Here is an 18,205-nt window from a genome sequence, read left to right on the forward strand (position 1 = left end):
TAAGAGTTGGGCTAAGAGTTGGGCTAAGAGTTGGGCTAAGAGTTGGGCTAAGAGTTGGGCTAAGAGTTGGGCTAAGAGTTGGGCTAAGAGTTGGGCTAAGAGTTGGGCTAAGAGTTGGGCTAAGAGTTGGGCTAAGAGTTAGGAGTTGAGCTGAGAGTTGGGCTGAGAGTTGGATTAAGAGTTGGTCTAAGAGTTGTTCTGAGAGTTGGGCTAAGAGTTGATTTAACAGTTGGGCTAAGAGTTGGATTAAGAGTTGGATTAAGAGTTGGATTAAGAGTTGGATTAAGAGTTGGATTAAGAGTTGGTCTAAGAGTTGGTCTACGAGTTGGTCTACGAGTTGGTCTACGAGTTGGATTAAGAGTTGGGCTAAGAGTTGGGCTAAGAGTTGGGCTGAGAGTTGGATTAAGAGTTGGTCTAAGAGTTGTTCTGAGAGTTGGGCTAAGAGTTGATTTAGCAGTTGGGCTAAGAGTTGGATTAAGAGTTGGATTAAGAGTTGGATTAAGAGTTGGATTAAGAGTTGGATTAAGAGTTGGTCTAAGAGTTGGTCTACGAGTTGGTCTACGAGTTGGTCTACGAGTTGGATTAAGAGTTGGATTAAGAGTTGGGCTAAGAGTTGGGCTAAGAGTTGGGCTGAGAGTTGGGCTGAGAGTTGGGCTGAGAGTTGGGCTGAGAGTTGGTCTAAGAGTTGGATTAAGAGTTGGTTTAAGAGTTGGTCTAAGAGTTGGTCTAAGAGTTGGTCTAAGAGTTGGTCTGAGAGTTGGTCTAAGAGTTGGTCTAAGAGTTGGTCTAAGAGTTGGTCTAAGAGTTGGTCTAAGAGTTGGTCTAAGAGTTGGTCTAAGAGTTGGTCTAAGAGTTGGGCTAAGAGTTGGGCTAAGAGTTGGTCTACGAGTTGGATTAAGAGTTGGATCTAGAGTTGGATCTAGAGTTGGATCTAGAGTTGGATTAAGAGTTAGGCTAAGAGTTGGGCTAAGAGTTGGGCTGAGAGTTGTGCTAAGAGTTGGGCTAAGAGTTGGTTTAAGAGTTGGTTTAAGAGTTGGATTAAGAGTTGGATTAAGAGTTGGATTAAGAGTTGGATTAAGAGTTGGTCTAAGAGTTGGTCTAAGAGTTGGTCTAAGAGTTGGTCTAAGAGTTGGTCTGAGAGTTGGTCTGAGAGTTGGTCTAAGAGTTGGTTTAAGAGTTGGTTTAAGAGTTGGGCTAAGAGTTGGGCTAAGAGTTGGGCTAAGAGTTGGGCTAAGAGTTGGTCTAAGAGTTGGATTAAGAGCTGGTCTAAGAGTTGGTTTAAGAGTTGGTTTAAGAGTTGGATTAAGAGTTGGATTAAGAGTTGGTTTAAGAGTTGGGCTAAGAGTTGGGCTAAGAGTTGGGCTAAGAGTTGGGCTAAGAGTTGGGCTAAGAGTTGGGCTAAGAGTTGGGCTAAGAGTTGGGCTAAGAGTTGGGCTGAGAGTTGGGCTAAGAGTTGGGCTAAGAGTTGGTCTGAGAGTTGGTCTGAGAGTTGGTCTGAGAGTTGGTCTGAGAGTTGGTCTGAGAGTTGGTCTGAGAGTTGGGCTAAGAGTTGGGCTAAGAGTTGGGCTAAGAGTTGGTCTAAGAGTTGGTCTAAGAGTTGGTCTAAGAGTTGGTCTAAGAGTTGGTCTAAGAGTTGGTCTAAGAGTTGGTCTAAGAGTTGGTCTAAGAGTTGGTCTAAGAGTTGGTCTAGGAGTTGGGCTGAGAGTTGGGCTGAGAGTTGGGCTGAGAGTTGGGCTGAGAGTTGGGCTGAGAGTTGGGCTGAGAGTTGGGCTGAGAGTTGGTCTAAGAGTTGGTCTAAGAGTTGGTCTAAGAGTTGGTCTAAGAGTTGGTCTAAGAGTTGGTCTGAGAGTTGGTCTGAGAGTTGGTCTGAGAGTTGGTCTGAGAGTTGGTCTGAGAGTTGGGCTAAGAGTTGGGCTAAGAGTTGGGCTAAGAGTTGGGCTAAGAGTTGGATCAAGAGTTGGTTTAAGAGTTGGTTTAAGAGTTGGTTTAAGAGTTGGTTTAAGAGTTGGTTTAAGAGTTGGTTTAAGAGTTGGTCTAAGAGTTGGATTAAGAGTTGGTCTGAGAGTTGGGCTAAGAGTTGGGCTAAGAGTTGGGCTAAGAGTTGGGCTAAGAGTTGGGCTAAGAGTTGGGCTAAGAGTTGGGCTAAGAGTCGGTCTAAGAGTCGGTCTAAGAGTCGGTCTAAGAGTCGGTCTAAGAGTCGGTCTAAGAGTCGGTCTAAGAGTCGGATTAAGAGTCGGATTAAGAGTCGGGCTAAGAGTCGGGCTAAGAGTCGGGCTAAGAGTCGGGCTAAGAGTCGGGCTAAGAGTCGGGCTAAGAGTCGGGCTAAGAGTCGGGCTAAGAGTCGGGCTAAGAGTCGGGCTAAGAGTCGGGCTAAGAGTCGGGCTAAGAGTCGGGCTAAGAGTCGGGCTAAGAGTCGGGCTACGAGTCGGATTAAGAGTCGGATTAAGAGTCGGATTAAGAGTCGGGCTGAGAGTCGGGCTGAGAGTCGGGCTGAGAGTCGGGCTGAGAGTCGGGCTGAGAGTCGGGCTGAGAGTCGGGCTGAGAGTCGGGCTAGAGTTGGGCTAAGAGTTGAATTAAGAGTTGGTCTGAGAGTTGGATTATGAGTCGGTCTGAGAGTTGGGCTAAGAGTTGGGCTTAGAGTTGGGCTAAGTGTTGGGCTAAGAGTTGGGCTGAGAGTTGGTCTAAGAGTTGGTTTAACAGTTGGGCTGGGAGTTGGTTTAAGAGATGGGCTAAGAGTTGGTCTAAGAGTTGGTCTAAGAGTTGGTCTAAGAGTTGGTCTAAGAGTTGGTCTAAGAGTTGGTCTAAGAGTTGGTCTGAGAGTTGGTCTGAGAGAAGGGAGTTAAGCTAAGAGTTGGGCTGAGAGTTGGTCTACGAGTTGGACTAAGAGTTGGTCTAAGAGTTGGATTAAGAGTTGGTCTAATAGTTGGTCTAATAGTTGGTCTAAGAGTTGGGCTAAGAGTTGGGCTAAGAGTTGGGCTAAGAGTTGGGCTAAGAGTTGGGCTAAGAGTTGGGCTAAGAGTTGGGCTAAGAGTTGGGCTAAGAGTTGGGCTAAGAGTTGGGCTAAGAGTTGGGCTAAGAGTTGGGCTAAGAGTTGGGCTAAGAGTTGGGCTAAGAGTTGGGCTAAGAGTTGGGCTAAGAGTTAGGAGTTGAGCTGAGAGTTGGGCTGAGAGTTGGATTAAGAGTTGGTCTAAGAGTTGTTCTGAGAGTTGGGCTAAGAGTTGATTTAACAGTTGGATTAAGAGTTGGATTAAGAGTTGGATTAAGAGTTGGATTAAGAGTTGGTCTAAGAGTTGGTCTACGAGTTGGTCTACGAGTTGGTCTACGAGTTGGATTAAGAGTTGGGCTAAGAGTTGGGCTAAGAGTTGGGCTGAGAGTTGGGCTGAGAGTTGGATTAAGAGTTGGTCTAAGAGTTGTTCTGAGAGTTGGGCTAAGAGTTGATTTAACAGTTGGGCTAAGAGTTGGATTAAGAGTTGGATTAAGAGTTGGATTAAGAGTTTGATTAAGAGTTGGATTAAGAGTTGGTCTAAGAGTTGGTCTACGAGTTGGTCTACGAGTTGGTCTACGAGTTGGATTAAGAGTTGGGCTAAGAGTTGGGCTAAGAGTTGGGCTAAGAGTTGGGCTGAGAGTTGGGCTGAGAGTTGGGCTGAGAGTTGGGCTGAGAGTTGGGCTGAGAGTTGGTCTAAGAGTTGGATTAAGAGTTGGATTAAGAGTTGGTCTAAGAGTTGGTCTAAGAGTTGGTCTGAGAGTTGGTCTAAGAGTTGGTCTAAGAGTTGGTCTAAGAGTTGGTCTAAGAGTTGGTCTAAGAGTTGGTCTAAGAGTTGGTCTAAGAGTTGGTCTAAGAGTTGGTCTAAGAGTTGGTCTGAGAGTTGGTCTGAGAGTTGGTCTGAGAGTTGGTCTGAGAGTTGGGCTGAGAGTTGGGCTGAGAGTTGGGCTGAGAGTTGGGCTGAGAGTTGGGCTGAGAGTTGGGCTAAGAGTTGGGCTAAGAGTTAGGAGTTGAGCTGAGAGTTGGGCTGAGAGTTGGGCTAAGAGTTGATTTAACAGTTGGGCTAAGAGTTGGTCTAAGAGTTGGATCTAGAGTTGGATCTAGAGTTGGATTAAGAGTTGGGCTAAGAGTTGGGCTGAGAGTTGGTTTAAGAGTTGGTCTAAGAGTTGGTTTAAGAGTTGGTCTAAGAGTTGGTTTAAGAGTTGGTTTAAGAGTTGGTCTAAGAGTTGGTCTAAGAGTTGGGCTAAGAGTTGGGCTAAGAGTTGGGCTAAGAGTTGGGCTAGGAGTTGGGCTAAGAGTTGGGCTAAGAGTTGGGCTAAGAGTTGGGCTAGGAGTTGGGCTAAGAGTTGGGCTAAGAGTTGGGCTAAGAGTTGGGCTAAGAGTTGGGCTAAGAGTTGGACTAAGAGTTGGGCTAAGAGTTGGGCTAAGAGTTGGACTGAGAGTTGGTCTGAGAGTTGGTCTGAGAGTTGGTCTGAGAGTTGGTCTGAGAGTTGGTCTGAGAGTTGGGCTAAGAGTTGGGCTAAGAGTTGGGCTAAGAGTTGGTCTAAGAGTTGGTCTAAGAGTTGGTCTAAGAGTTGGTCTAAGAATTGGTCTAGGAGTTGGGCTGAGAGTTGGGCTAAGAGTTGGGCTGAGAGTTGGGCTGAGAGTTGGGCTGAGAGTTGGATTAAGAGTTGGTCTAAGAGTTGGTCTAAGAGTTGGTCTAAGAGTTGGTCTACGAGTTGGTCTACGAGTTGGATCTAGAGTTGGATCTAGAGTTGGATCAAGAGTTGGGCTAAGAGTTGGGCTAAGAGTTGGGCTGAGAGTTGTGCTAAGAGTTGGGCTAAGAGTTGGTTTAAGAGTCGGGCTAAGAGTCGGGCTACGAGTCGGGCTACGAGTCGGATTAAGAGTCGGATTAAGAGTCGGGCTGAGAGTCGGGCTAAGAGTCGGGCTAAGAGTCGGGCTAAGAGTCGGGCTAAGAGTCGGGCTAAGAGTCGGGCTAAGAGTCGGGCTAAGAGTCGGGCTAAGAGTCGGGCTAAGAGTCGGGCTAAGAGTCGGGCTACGAGTCGGGCTACGAGTCGGATTAAGAGTCGGGCTGAGAGTCGGGCTGAGAGTCGGGCTGAGAGTCGGGCTGAGAGTCGGGCTGAGAGTCGGGCTGAGAGTCGGGCTGAGAGTCGGGCTGAGAGTCGGGCTAGAGTTGGGCTGAGAGTTGGGCTAAGAGTTGAATTAAGAGTTGGTCTGAGAGTTGGATTATGAGTCGGTCTGAGAGTTGGGCTAAGAGTTGGGCTTAGAGTTGGGCTAAGTGTTGGGCTAAGAGTTGGGCTGAGAGTTGGTCTAAGAGTTGGTTTAACAGTTGGGCTGGGAGTTGGTTTAAGAGATGGGCTAAGAGATGGGCTAAGAGTTGGTCTAAGAGTTGGTCTAAGAGTTGGTCTAAGAGTTGGTCTAAGAGTTGGTCTAAGAGTTGGTCTAAGAGTTGGTCTGAGAGTTGGTCTGAGAGAAGGGAGTTAAGCTAAGAGTTGGGCTGAGAGTTGGTCTACGAGTTGGACTAAGAGTTGGTCTAAGAGTTGGATTAAGAGTTGGTCTAATAGTTGGTCTAATAGTTGGTCTAAGAGTTGGGCTAAGAGTTGGGCTAAGAGTTGGGCTAAGAGTTGGGCTAAGAGTTGGGCTAAGAGTTGGGCTAAGAGTTGGGCTAAGAGTTGGGCTAAGAGTTGGGCTAAGAGTTGGGCTAAGAGTTGGGCTAAGAGTTAGGAGTTGAGCTGAGAGTTGGGCTGAGAGTTGGATTAAGAGTTGGTCTAAGAGTTGTTCTGAGAGTTGGGCTAAGAGTTGATTTAACAGTTGGATTAAGAGTTGGATTAAGAGTTGGATTAAGAGTTGGATTAAGAGTTGGTCTAAGAGTTGGTCTACGAGTTGGTCTACGAGTTGGTCTACGAGTTGGATTAAGAGTTGGGCTAAGAGTTGGGCTAAGAGTTGGGCTGAGAGTTGGGCTGAGAGTTGGATTAAGAGTTGGTCTAAGAGTTGTTCTGAGAGTTGGGCTAAGAGTTGATTTAACAGTTGGGCTAAGAGTTGGATTAAGAGTTGGATTAAGAGTTGGATTAAGAGTTTGATTAAGAGTTGGATTAAGAGTTGGTCTAAGAGTTGGTCTACGAGTTGGTCTACGAGTTGGTCTACGAGTTGGATTAAGAGTTGGGCTAAGAGTTGGGCTAAGAGTTGGGCTAAGAGTTGGGCTGAGAGTTGGGCTGAGAGTTGGGCTGAGAGTTGGGCTGAGAGTTGGTCTAAGAGTTGGATTAAGAGTTGGATTAAGAGTTGGTCTAAGAGTTGGTCTAAGAGTTGGTCTGAGAGTTGGTCTAAGAGTTGGTCTAAGAGTTGGTCTAAGAGTTGGTCTAAGAGTTGGTCTAAGAGTTGGTCTAAGAGTTGGTCTAAGAGTTGGTCTAAGAGTTGGTCTAAGAGTTGGTCTGAGAGTTGGGCTGAGAGTTGGTCTGAGAGTTGGGCTGAGAGTTGGGCTGAGAGTTGGGCTGAGAGTTGGGCTGAGAGTTGGGCTGAGAGTTGGGCTGAGAGTTGGGCTAAGAGTTGGGCTAAGAGTTAGGAGTTGAGCTGAGAGTTGGGCTGAGAGTTGGGCTAAGAGTTGATTTAACAGTTGGGCTAAGAGTTGGTCTAAGAGTTGGATCTAGAGTTGGATCTAGAGTTGGATTAAGAGTTGGGCTAAGAGTTGGGCTGAGAGTTGGTTTAAGAGTTGGTCTAAGAGTTGGTTTAAGAGTTGGTCTAAGAGTTGGTTTAAGAGTTGGTTTAAGAGTTGGTCTAAGAGTTGGTCTAAGAGTTGGGCTAAGAGTTGGGCTAAGAGTTGGGCTAAGAGTTGGGCTAGGAGTTGGGCTAAGAGTTGGGCTAAGAGTTGGGCTAAGAGTTGGGCTAGGAGTTGGGCTAAGAGTTGGGCTAAGAGTTGGGCTAAGAGTTGGGCTAAGAGTTGGGCTAAGAGTTGGACTAAGAGTTGGGCTAAGAGTTGGGCTAAGAGTTGGACTGAGAGTTGGTCTGAGAGTTGGTCTGAGAGTTGGTCTGAGAGTTGGTCTGAGAGTTGGGCTAAGAGTTGGGCTAAGAGTTGGGCTAAGAGTTGGTCTAAGAGTTGGTCTAAGAGTTGGTCTAAGAGTTGGTCTAAGAATTGGTCTAGGAGTTGGGCTGAGAGTTGGGCTAAGAGTTGGGCTGAGAGTTGGGCTGAGAGTTGGGCTGAGAGTTGGATTAAGAGTTGGTCTAAGAGTTGGTCTAAGAGTTGGTCTAAGAGTTGGTCTACGAGTTGGTCTACGAGTTGGATCTAGAGTTGGATCTAGAGTTGGATCAAGAGTTGGGCTAAGAGTTGGGCTAAGAGTTGGGCTGAGAGTTGTGCTAAGAGTTGGGCTAAGAGTTGGTTTAAGAGTTGGTTTAAGAGTTGGTTTAAGAGTTGGTTTAAGAGTTGGATTAAGAGTTGGATTAAGAGTTGGATTAAGAGTTGGATTAAGAGTTGGATTAAGAGTTGGTCTAAGAGTTGGTCTAAGAGTTGGTCTGAGAGTTGGGCTAAGAGTTGGGCTAAGAGTTGGTCTAAGAGTTGGTCTAAGAGTTGGATTAAGAGTTGGTTTAAGAGTTGGGCTAAGAGTTGGGCTAAGAGTTGGGCTAAGAGTTGGGCTAAGAGTTGGGCTAAGAGTTGGGCTAAGAGTTGGTTTAAGAGTTGGTTTAAGAGTTGGGCTAAGAGTTGGGCTAAGAGTTGGGCTAAGAGTTGGGCTAAGAGTTGGTCTAAGAGTTGGATTAAGAGTTGGATTAAGAGTTGGATTAAGAGTTGGGCTAAGAGTTGGGCTAAGAGTTGGGCTAAGAGTTGGGCTAAGAGTTGGGCTAAGAGTTGGGCTAAGAGTTGGGCTAAGAGTTGGGCTAAGAGTTGGGCTAAGAGTTGGGCTAAGAGTTGGGCTAAGAGTTGGGCTAAGAGTTGGGCTAAGAGTTGGTCTGAGAGTTGGTCTGAGAGTTGGTCTGAGAGTTGGTCTGAGAGTTGGTCTGAGAGTTGGTCTGAGAGTTGGTCTGAGAGTTGGTCTGAGAGTTGGTCTGAGAGTTGGTCTGAGAGTTGGTCTGAGAGTTGGTCTGAGAGTTGGTCTGAGAGTTGGGCTAAGAGTTGGGCTAAGAGTTGGGCTAAGAGTTGGTCTAAGAGTTGGTCTAAGAGTTGGTCTAAGAGTTGGTCTAAGAGTTGGTCTAAGAGTTGGTCTAAGAGTTGGTCTAAGAGTTGGTCTAAGAGTTGGTCTAAGAGTTGGTCTAAGAGTTGGTCTAAGAGTTGGTCTAGGAGTTGGGCTGAGAGTTGGGCTGAGAGTTGGGCTAAGAGTTGGGCTGAGAGTTGGGCTAAGAGTTGGGCTAAGAGTTGGGCTAAGAGTTGGGCTAAGAGTTAGGAGTTGAGCTGAGAGTTGGGCTGAGAGTTGGATTAAGAGTTGGTCTAAGAGTTGGTCTGAGAGTTGGGCTAAGAGTTGATTTAACAGTTGGGCTAAGAGTTGGATTAAGAGTTTGGAGTTGAGCTGAGAGTTGGGCTGAGAGTTGGATTAAGAGTTGGTCTAAGAGTTGGTCTAAGAGATGGTCTAAGAGTTGGTCTACGAGTTGGATTAAGAGTTGGATCTAGAGTTGGATTAAGAGTTGGATTAAGAGTTGGGCTGAGAGTTGTGCTAAGAGTTGGGCTAAGAGTTGGTTTAAGAGTTGGTTTAAGAGTTGGTTTAAGAGTTGGTTTAAGAGTTGGTTTAAGAGTTGGTTTAAGAGTTGGTTTAAGAGTTGGATTAAGAGTTGGTCTAAGAGTTGGTCTAAGAGTTGGTCTAAGAGTTGGTCTGAGAGTTGGGCTAAGAGTTGGGCTAAGAGTTGGGCTAAGAGTTGGTCTAAGAGTTGGATTAAGAGTTGGTTTAAGAGTTGGGCTAAGAGTTGGGCTAAGAGTTGGGCTAAGAGTTGGGCTAAGAGTTGGGCTAAGAGTTGGATTAAGAGTTGGTTTAAGAGTTGGTTTAAGAGTTGGATTAAGAGTTGGTTTAAGAGTTGGTCTAAGAGTTGGGCTAAGAGTTGGGCTAAGAGTTGGACTAAGAGTTGGTCTAAGAGTTGGTCTGAGAGTTGGGCTAAGAGTTGATTTAACAGTTGGGCTAAGAGTTGGATTAAGAGTTTGATTAACAGTTGGTCTAAGAGTTGGTCTCCGAGTTGGATTAAGAGTTAGATTAAGAGTTGGATTAAGAGTTGGACTAAGAGTTGGTCTAAGAGTTGGGCTAAGAGTTGGGCTAAGAGTTGGGCTAAGAGTTGGGCTAAGAGTTGGGAGCTGAGCTGAGAGTTGAGCTGAGAGTTGAGCTGAGAGTTGAGCTGAGAGTTGAGCTGAGAGTTGAGCTGAGAGTTAGCTAAGAGTTGAGCTAATTCTCTCTTTACCTGAGGAAGACGGACCTGACCCAGCCCGGCATGGTGTGGGTCATTGGTGTACGGTAGTGGACGTTCAAGACGAACACGGTGATGACGATGGAGAGGGTGACGAAGATCATAGTGAAGAGGAGGTACTCCCCGATGAGGGGGATGACCAGGGAGGTGGACGGGATGGTCTCAGTGATCACCAGAAGAAACACAGTGAGGGAGAGGAGGACAGAGATACAGAGGGTCACCTGTTGGGTGAGGGGGAGAGAGAGAGAGAGAGAGCGAGCGAGCGAGCGAGCGAGCGAGAGAGAGAGAGAGAGAGAGAGAGAGAGAGAGAGAGAGAGAGAGAGAGAGAGAGAGAGAGAGAGAGAGAGAGAGAGAGAGAGAGAGAGAGAGAGAGAGAGAGAGAGAGAGAGAGAGAGAGAGAGAGAGAGAGAGAGAGAGAGAGAGAGAGAGAGAGAGAGAGAGAGAGAGAGAGAGAGAGAGATATGAACGCTGTAAGAGGCCCAGCGTGTGTTGTTTATTGACCTAGGAGGAAGCAATTATTATTTCATTCCATTGCATGTACACTAGACACACAATTCCAACAACACCATCATCACCCAGAACGAACGTCGGTTGATTTAGTCCGGGCATTCACACCAATCCCACTGTAGCTAACATTGTCCAACATTTCACACGGTGGCTCATTCTGAACACACAACAAATTGACTGCAGTGCCCGATTACGGAACACATCCCATATTTACTGGGTGCTAGGCAGATTAAAAAATAAATTATAATATAATTATAATAATAATTATAAACTGGGTGGTTCGAGCCCTGAATTCTGATTGGCTGACAGCCGTGGTATATCAGACCGTATACCACAGGTATGACAAAACGTTTATTTTTACTGCTATAATTACTTTGGTAACCAGTTTATAATAGCAATAAGGTACCTCGGGGGTTTGTGGTATACGGCCAATATACAACGGCTAAGGGCTGGGTCTAGGCACTCCGCTTTGCGTCATGGCTAAGAACAGCCCGTAGCCGTGGTATATTGGCCATATACCACACCCCCTCGTGCCTTATTGATTGAATATAATATAATAAAACGAGTAGTTTAATATAATAATGTAATATATAACATATCTCATGAAGCAGACACTTTTATCGATAGCAACTTACAGTAGTTGATGTGAAGTAGGGTCTGCACACTCAGTTTCTCCGACACATGACCTTGTGTTGGTGGATTTGAGTGGGCGGACCCTACTTCATTACTATAGCAACATGCTATAACATTATTACAGTGCCTATAGGAAGTATTCATCCCCCTTGGACTTTTTCCACATTCTGTTGTGTTTCAACCTGGAATTCAAACACATTTCATTGAGATCTCCTTGTCACTGACTTTGACAGGAAGTGATTTTTTTATTGTCAAAGTCAAAAGAGAATTCGACAAATGTTAATGATTAATGAATTAATGATTAATGAAAGTATTAAAATAAGTACAAATTGTGTAATTTTTTAAGGACAATTTCTACAACATCTTCATTTTATAATTTGTAGCAATTCATAATTTGTATTTTGTTTAATTTCTTTGACTGCAGAATGTATAAAATATAAAATGGCAGTTTTCACATACTATATACTGTAGATGCTGGTTTGTTGCTGGAGATAATGGAAAATAGATTGTAACACAACAACATGACAACATACATGACCACAAAGACGTTCAACACAGTCAACTCAACAAGATGTGGTAAAGTCCAAGGGGTGGGGACACTTCCTGCAGGCACCGTACCTTCTCTCCGCAGTCGGAGGGCAGGTAGAAGACCAGGACTGTTAAAAAAGAGATGAGGAGACAGGGGATGATGAGGTTGATGGTGTAGAAGAGAGGCAGGCGTCTGATGTAGAAGGAGTAGGTGATGTCTGGGTAAATCTCCTCGCAACAGTTGTACTTGATGTCGTGCTTGTAGCCCGGAGCATCGATGATCTCCCACTCGCCGCTCTCCCAGAAGTCTTTGAGGTTGACCTGAGGTAGGTGACATCAGGTTTATTGAGGCCTTGATTCTGAGTAGCTATTTCATAAACATGCATTAATCTTGGTTGGATTACACAATTCTGGAGAACGGATTCAGTAACTGAGACTTAGATTAAAAGACTTACAATAGTCAATAATTGAACACTGGACAAGACTGTAACTACCAATAGGATACCACAAAATTGGGGGGAAAAAGGGGTAAAAAAAACAAAGATTTGAACACTACCCATAATTCCTTTATAGCTCTATACCACTAAATGGTGTATCAGAAAATGGATGTGCAAATATTTTTCTAACCTTTGACCCAATGAGCACCAGGTCGATCTTGGCCTTGTCGTAGGTCCAGGAGCCAAACTTCATGGAGCAGTTCTGGTAGTCGAAGGGGAAGTAGGTGATGTCCATGGGGCAGGAGGACTTAAAGATGGCGGGGGGAACCCAGGTGACTGTACCGTCAAACTTCAACAGAGCTTTGGTCTTATCTTCAACCAGGAAGTCTCCCACAGCACTGAAGTTGGGGGGTGGAGAGAGAGGAAAGAGATGTGTTGGAGAGAGAGGAAAGAGATGTGTTGGAGAGAGAGGAAGAGGGAGATATGGGGAAGGTGAGAGGATCAGAAAGAAAGAAACAAGGGAAGTGAGGAGGATATTGTCGTTACACCATGAGAAGAGATGTCCTTTGTGATAAGGGCATTTTAGTGTTATTGTTTTGCATTGTATATTGGAATAAAAGCTAAATAAAATAATAAGGATATGAAATTAATCGAAAATTAAATCCATAGAAAATGGAAATAGTTTGTATAAATGTCTTTAAAATCTCTCTTCACAAACAGTTCAGTTCAGCACCTACTTTAGTACTTGGTCCTGTGTGACTCAGTTGGTTCAATATCCACATTGATCTCATACACATACTAAAAATGACTGCTCTCACAGAAAAACACATCTGCTAAGTGACATGGCAAAATCACTTGTTATAAAACACTAAGTCATGACTCACTTGTTATACAACACTATGTCAGGTTGTGATAGAGTACTATGTCATGTTGTTATAGAGTACTATGCCAGGTTGTTATAGAGCACAATGTCAGGTTGTTATAGAGCACTATGTCAGGTTGTTATGGAGTACTATGTCAGGTTGTTATAGAGTACTATGTCCGGTTGTTATAGAGTACTATGTCAGGTTGTTATAGAGCACTATGTCAGGCTGTTATAGAGTACTATGTCAGGTTGTTATAGAGTACTATGTCATGATGTTAAAGAGTACTATGTCAGGTTGTTATAGAGTACTATGTCATGTTGTTATAGAGTACTATGCCAGGTTGTTATAGAGCACAATGTCAGGTTGTTATAGAGTACTATGTCCGGTTGTTATAGAGTACTATGTCCGGTTGTTATAGAGTACTATGTCCGGTTGTTATAGAGTACTATGTCAGGTTGTTATAGAGCACTATGTCAGGTTGTTATAGAGTACTATGTCAGGTTGTTATAGAGTACGATGTCAGGTTGTTATAGAGTACTATGTCATGATGTTATAGAGTACTATGTCATGTTGTTATAGAGTACTATGTCCGGTTGTTATAGAGCACTATGTCAGGTTGTTATAGAGCACTATGTCAGGTTGTTATAGAGCACTATGTCTGGACTCACTTGTTATAAAGCACTATGTCAGGTCTCCAGATCTTGTTGGATGGAACTCTGATGAACTCAATCCCATCAAACTCTACTGGGGCCCAGCTCAGTTTGCAGTCGTTCCAGATCTGAAACACAAACACAGCATGAATGAGTGTGTGTGTGTGTGTTAGGGAGTCACCTTAAGAAGAAAGGAAGATAGCAAGATACACACGCACAAATATGCACACACACACACACACACACACATACAGCATTGATTACTTTATCCAACACACCCCCTCGTGGATTTGTCCGAATGATCTTGAACTGAAACTTAACTATATTTTTTATATTTTTTTCTTCCTTTAACCCCCTAGAGTCTATTGATGCACCGGTGCGTCAATCTAAATAATAGTAAAATAATAATAAATAATCATAAAATCTGTCGGTTTAAGCTAGAGATTTCCTTCTGATATAGATATTAGAGATATTCTTCTGATATAGATATTAGAGATATCCTTCTGATATAGATATTAGAGAGTTCCTTCTGATATAGATATTAGAGAGTTCCTTCTGATATAGATATTAGAGATATCCTTCTGATATAGATATTACAGATTTCCTTCTGATATAGATATTAGAGAGTTCCTTCTGATATAGATATTAGAGATATCCTTCTGATATAGATATTACAGATTTCCTTCTGATATAGATATTACAGATTTCCTTCTGATATAGATATTACAGATTTCCTTCTGATGTAGATATTACAGATATCTTTTTGCATTGGATCCGCCGACGCTGCACTGCAGAGCTAGAGCGGTTTGTCAGACCATGAAACATCCCGGAAATCAGTCTTCTCACGAAGACGTCTGTAGCGTCCGGACGGTTTGACCTACAAACTATGAGTCTCTATGAAAGTCTCTATAAATATAAATAAATATTAAATATGTGTGCAAAATAATATATATATATATATATATATATATATATATATATATATATGTCCTGAGCGTTCTTATATCTCCTAGATTTAGGAAAGACACTTCAAAACCTTGTTTCTATAAGGATATATTATATTATATTATATATTATATAATACAAGCCAAATTCAATACTTTATCAAATATATATTTATATACCTAAAAAGGTCCTAAAATTCCAAATCAAAAACTGAAATGATCCATAGTATGACCGTCTTAAAACAATTCCATGTGTTAGCTTAGATTGGACTTAGACTTTTAAGAATTAAAATAAAGTGTAGCCTACTGAATATTATTCAATCACCACGAATGCCTTTGATTGGCTCTTCAATCAAATAACTACAGGTCTTATGGTAAAAAATGTTCTTCAAAGCAGCTTGCCTGGTAACACACACACACACACACAAGCAAACACACACACACGATTGATTCTCTTATTAATATGTGGAAGTAAGCAGCTGTAATAATGGGGGGCCTATTTAACTTCCTGTTTCATGCTACGCTTGCGTTCCCATTTGGTTCCTATGAGAGCGCTAACATTTGTCAGACGTGTAACTTCATGCTAGGCTAGCTTTCCCATTTGGTTCCTATGAGAGCGCTGAGGTTTGTTAGTCACGTCATGATCTGAAAAGGGATTGTGTTGATATGATGGGATCTTTGAATACTAAACAAGCTTCTAAGCTTCAATTACTAAATTCACAGCTGCTATTGCAAAGATAAGCCACAAATGACGTGTGAATCAATGTTTCTTAAAGTCTTTAGTTGTTAGGCACTATGTCAGTTTGCCTGTCTCTTTCAACTCATAATATTATCATGAAAGAGACAGAACTCATTTCACATTTCTACATTACATTTTTATTTCAAATGAGTCCTGAGTAAATAACGGTGCACAACATATTAAGAACACCTTCCTAATGTTGAGTTTCCCTCAGAACAGCCTCAATTCATCAGGGCATGGACTCTACAAGGTGTTGAAAGCGTTCCACAGGGATGCTGGCCCATGTTGACTCCAACGCTTACTAAAGTTGTGTCAAGTTGGCTGGATGTCCTTTGGGTGGTGGACCATTCTTGATACACAGAGGAAATTGATGAGTGTGAAAAACCCAGCAGAGTTGTAGTTCTTGACACACTCAAACTGGTGCACCTGGCACCTACTACCATACCCCGTTCACACACTTAAATCTGTTGTCTTACCCATTCACCCTCTGAATGGCTCACATACACAATCCATGTCTCAATTGTCTCAAGGCTTAAAAGTCCTTCTTTAACCTGTCTCCTGCCCTTCATCTACACTGATTGAAGTGGATTTAACAAGTGACATCAATAAGGGATCATCGCTTTCACCTGGATTCTCCTGGTCAGTCTATGTCATGGAAAGAGCAGGTGTTCCTAATGTTTTGTACCCTCAGTGTATGTCTGGCAGACAGTTAAATATTGAAATGATGCCCGAATTGCAAACGTACAACACTAGCCATTTTGGACAGGTATACACAGTTTAAAGTGTTGACGTGTGTACTGAAGTACTGGGAGTGTATGTTACTCTCTGTAAGAGCTTTAACATGTTAACTCTAACGAGCATGCTTGACTGATCGCATTGATTGATTGATGAGAGAGAGATCTTTATATTATAGTGTTTAGGCCAGTACCAGTATACTCAAGGTTAGAATGTGTATATCACCCTCCTGTTCTACAGAGACAGATGGAAAGAGCTAGAAAAGGGAGAGAAGGAAAAGGAGAGAGAGAGAGGAAGGTATGGAGGGAAATAATGATGGAGAGAGAGCGAGAGTAATAAACAGAGAAAGAAAGGAAGAAACAGAGAGAGAGAGAGAGAGTGAGAGAGAAGACTAATTCATTGCTTAGTACAGTATGTAGTAGTTCCAGACAAGTCACCTGGCTATCTAGAGGTCAGTAGGTCATATAGTTCCAGAGAAGTCACCTGGCTATCTAGAGGTCAGTAGTTCATGTAGTTCCAGACAAGTCACCTGGCTATCTAGAGGTCAGTAGGTCATATAGTTCCAGAGAAGTCACCTGGCTATCTAGAGGTCAGTAGGTCATGTAGTTCCAGAGAAGTCACCTGGCTATCTAGAGGTCAGTAGGTCATGTAGTTCCAGAGAAGTCACCTGGCTATCTAGAGGTCAGTAGGTCATGTAGTTCCAGAGAAGCCACCTAGCTATCTAGAGGTCAGTAGGTCATGCAGTTCCAGAGAAGTCACCTAGCTATCTAGAGGTCAGTAGGTCATGTAGTTCCAGAGAAGCCACCTAGCTATCTAGAGGTCAGTAGGTCATGTAGTTCCAGAGAAGTCACCTAGCTATCTAGAGGTCAGTAGGTCATGTAGTTCCAGAGAAGCCACCTAGCTATCTAGAGGTCAGTAGGTCATGTAGTTCCAGAGAAGCCACCTAGCTATCTAGAGGTCAGTAGGTCATGTAGTTCCAGAGAAGCCACCTAGCTATCTAGAGGTCAGTAGGTCATGTAGTTCCAGAGAAGCCACCTAGCTATCTAGAGGTCAGTAGGTCATGTAGTTCCAGAGAAGCCACCTAGCTATCTAGAGGTCAGTAGGTCATGTAGTTCCAGAGAAGCCACCTAGCTATCTAGAGGTCAGTAGGTCATGTAGTTCCAGAGAAGCCACCTAGCTATCTAGAGGTCAGTAGGTCATGTAGTTCCAGAGAAGCCACCTAGCTATCTAGAGGTCAGTAGGTCATGTAGTTCCAGAGAAGTCACCTAGCTATCTAGAGGTCAGTAGGTCATGTAGTTCCAGAGAAGTCACCTAGCTATCTAGAGGTCAGTAGGTCATGTAGTTCCAGAGAAGTCACCTAGCTATCTAGAGGTCAGTAGGTCATGTAGTTCCAGAGAAGTCACCTAGCTATCTAGAGGTCAGTAGGTCATGTAGTTCCAGAGAAGTCACCTAGCTATCTAGAGGTCAGTAGGTCATGTAGTTCCAGAGAAGCCACCTAGCTATCTAGAGGTCAGTAGGTCATATAGTTCCAGAGAAGCCACCTAGCTATCTAGAGGTCAGTAGGTCATGACAGCGGGTCATAGATCCTCCAGAGGCTCTGTTCAGTGTAGCATGGCCACAGTGGAAGCATATTGATTAACGACTGGATAAATGTCTCTACACAGAGGGACACACAAACACAGAGGGACATACGCACACACACACACACACACACACACACACACACACACACACACACACACACACACACACACACACACACACACACACACACACACACACACACACACACACACACACACACACACACACACACACACACACACACACACACACACACACACACACACACACACACGAACGCAGGCACACACACACACACACACAGTGGAAGCAAGGGTCCTACATTCATATTGATGTTTGACATGAACAAAATCAGACGGCTCCCTTCCCTCCCTGCCTCACCCCTCCCGGCCTCACCCCTCCCTGCCTCACCCCTCCCTGCCTCACCCCTCCCTGCCTCACCCCTCCCTGCCTCACCCCATCCCTGCCTCACCCCATCCCCTAGTAGTTCTCTGAGGGAACATATTAGTCATCAATAAGATCATTGTTGTGTGTGTGTGTGTGTGTGTGTGTGTGTGTGTGTGTGTGTGTGTGTGTGTGTGTGTGTGTGTGTGTGTGTGTGTGTGTGTGTGTGTGTGTGTGTCGTGCGTGTGTGTACTTACGTGTCTCAGCCACAGATTTGTCTCCATGATCTGATTCACTTCATCCTACAGACAAGAAACAGATCATAGGTTAGCCTACGGCAGTGTGTGTGTGTGTGTGTGTGTGTGTGTGTGGTGTGTGTGTGTGTGTGTGTGTGTGTGTGTGTGTGTGTGTGTGTGTGTGTGTGTGTGTGTGTGTGTGTGTGTGTGTGTGTGTGTGTGTGTGTGTTTGTGCAATGACTGTGTGTGTATTAATCCTATTTGTGCCATACACAGCCGCCACAGTCAGATAACCAGTCAAAACAACATGAGTATTCTTATTAAATGTCACCTCTAACAACTGAAAAACTCAGCTGCATCCCTATTCCCTACATAGAGCACTTCTTAACTACCTATTCCCTACATAGTGCACTATTTAGCTACCTATTCCTTATATAGTGCACTACTTTACTACCTATTCCCTACATAGTGCACTACTTAACTACCTATTCCCTATATTAAGGTAGAATTAGAATTGTTACCGGCGGTAGAATTAGAATTGTAACTGGGTAGAATTAGAATTGTAACTGGGTAGAATTACAATTGTAACTTGGGTAGAATTAGAATTGTA

At 43.9% G+C, this 18,205-nt stretch overlaps 1 protein-coding gene across 2 annotated transcripts in view; it reads right to left on the reverse strand.

Annotated features, from left to right (window-relative positions):
* The window catches only part of chrna6 (cholinergic receptor, nicotinic, alpha 6), a 57,526-nt gene that overhangs the window by 20,115 nt on the left and 19,206 nt on the right, over positions 1 to 18,205 (reverse strand). For both annotated transcript variants that reach the window (XM_055910473.1, XM_055910474.1), the window contains exons 3-7: positions 17,617 to 17,661; positions 12,992 to 13,101; positions 11,648 to 11,855; positions 11,111 to 11,341; positions 9,347 to 9,573 (exon numbers count right to left, since the gene is read on the reverse strand). In XM_055910473.1, coding sequence (XP_055766448.1) covers positions 9,347 to 9,573; positions 11,111 to 11,341; positions 11,648 to 11,855; positions 12,992 to 13,101; positions 17,617 to 17,661 — 821 coding nt within the window. The remainder of the gene's footprint in view (positions 1 to 9,346; positions 9,574 to 11,110; positions 11,342 to 11,647; positions 11,856 to 12,991; positions 13,102 to 17,616; positions 17,662 to 18,205) is intronic.

Source organism: Salvelinus fontinalis, unplaced genomic scaffold (genome assembly GCF_029448725.1).
Source record: "Salvelinus fontinalis isolate EN_2023a unplaced genomic scaffold, ASM2944872v1 scaffold_0011, whole genome shotgun sequence".
In the NCBI taxonomy this organism is placed as follows: Eukaryota; Metazoa; Chordata; class Actinopteri; order Salmoniformes; family Salmonidae; genus Salvelinus; species Salvelinus fontinalis.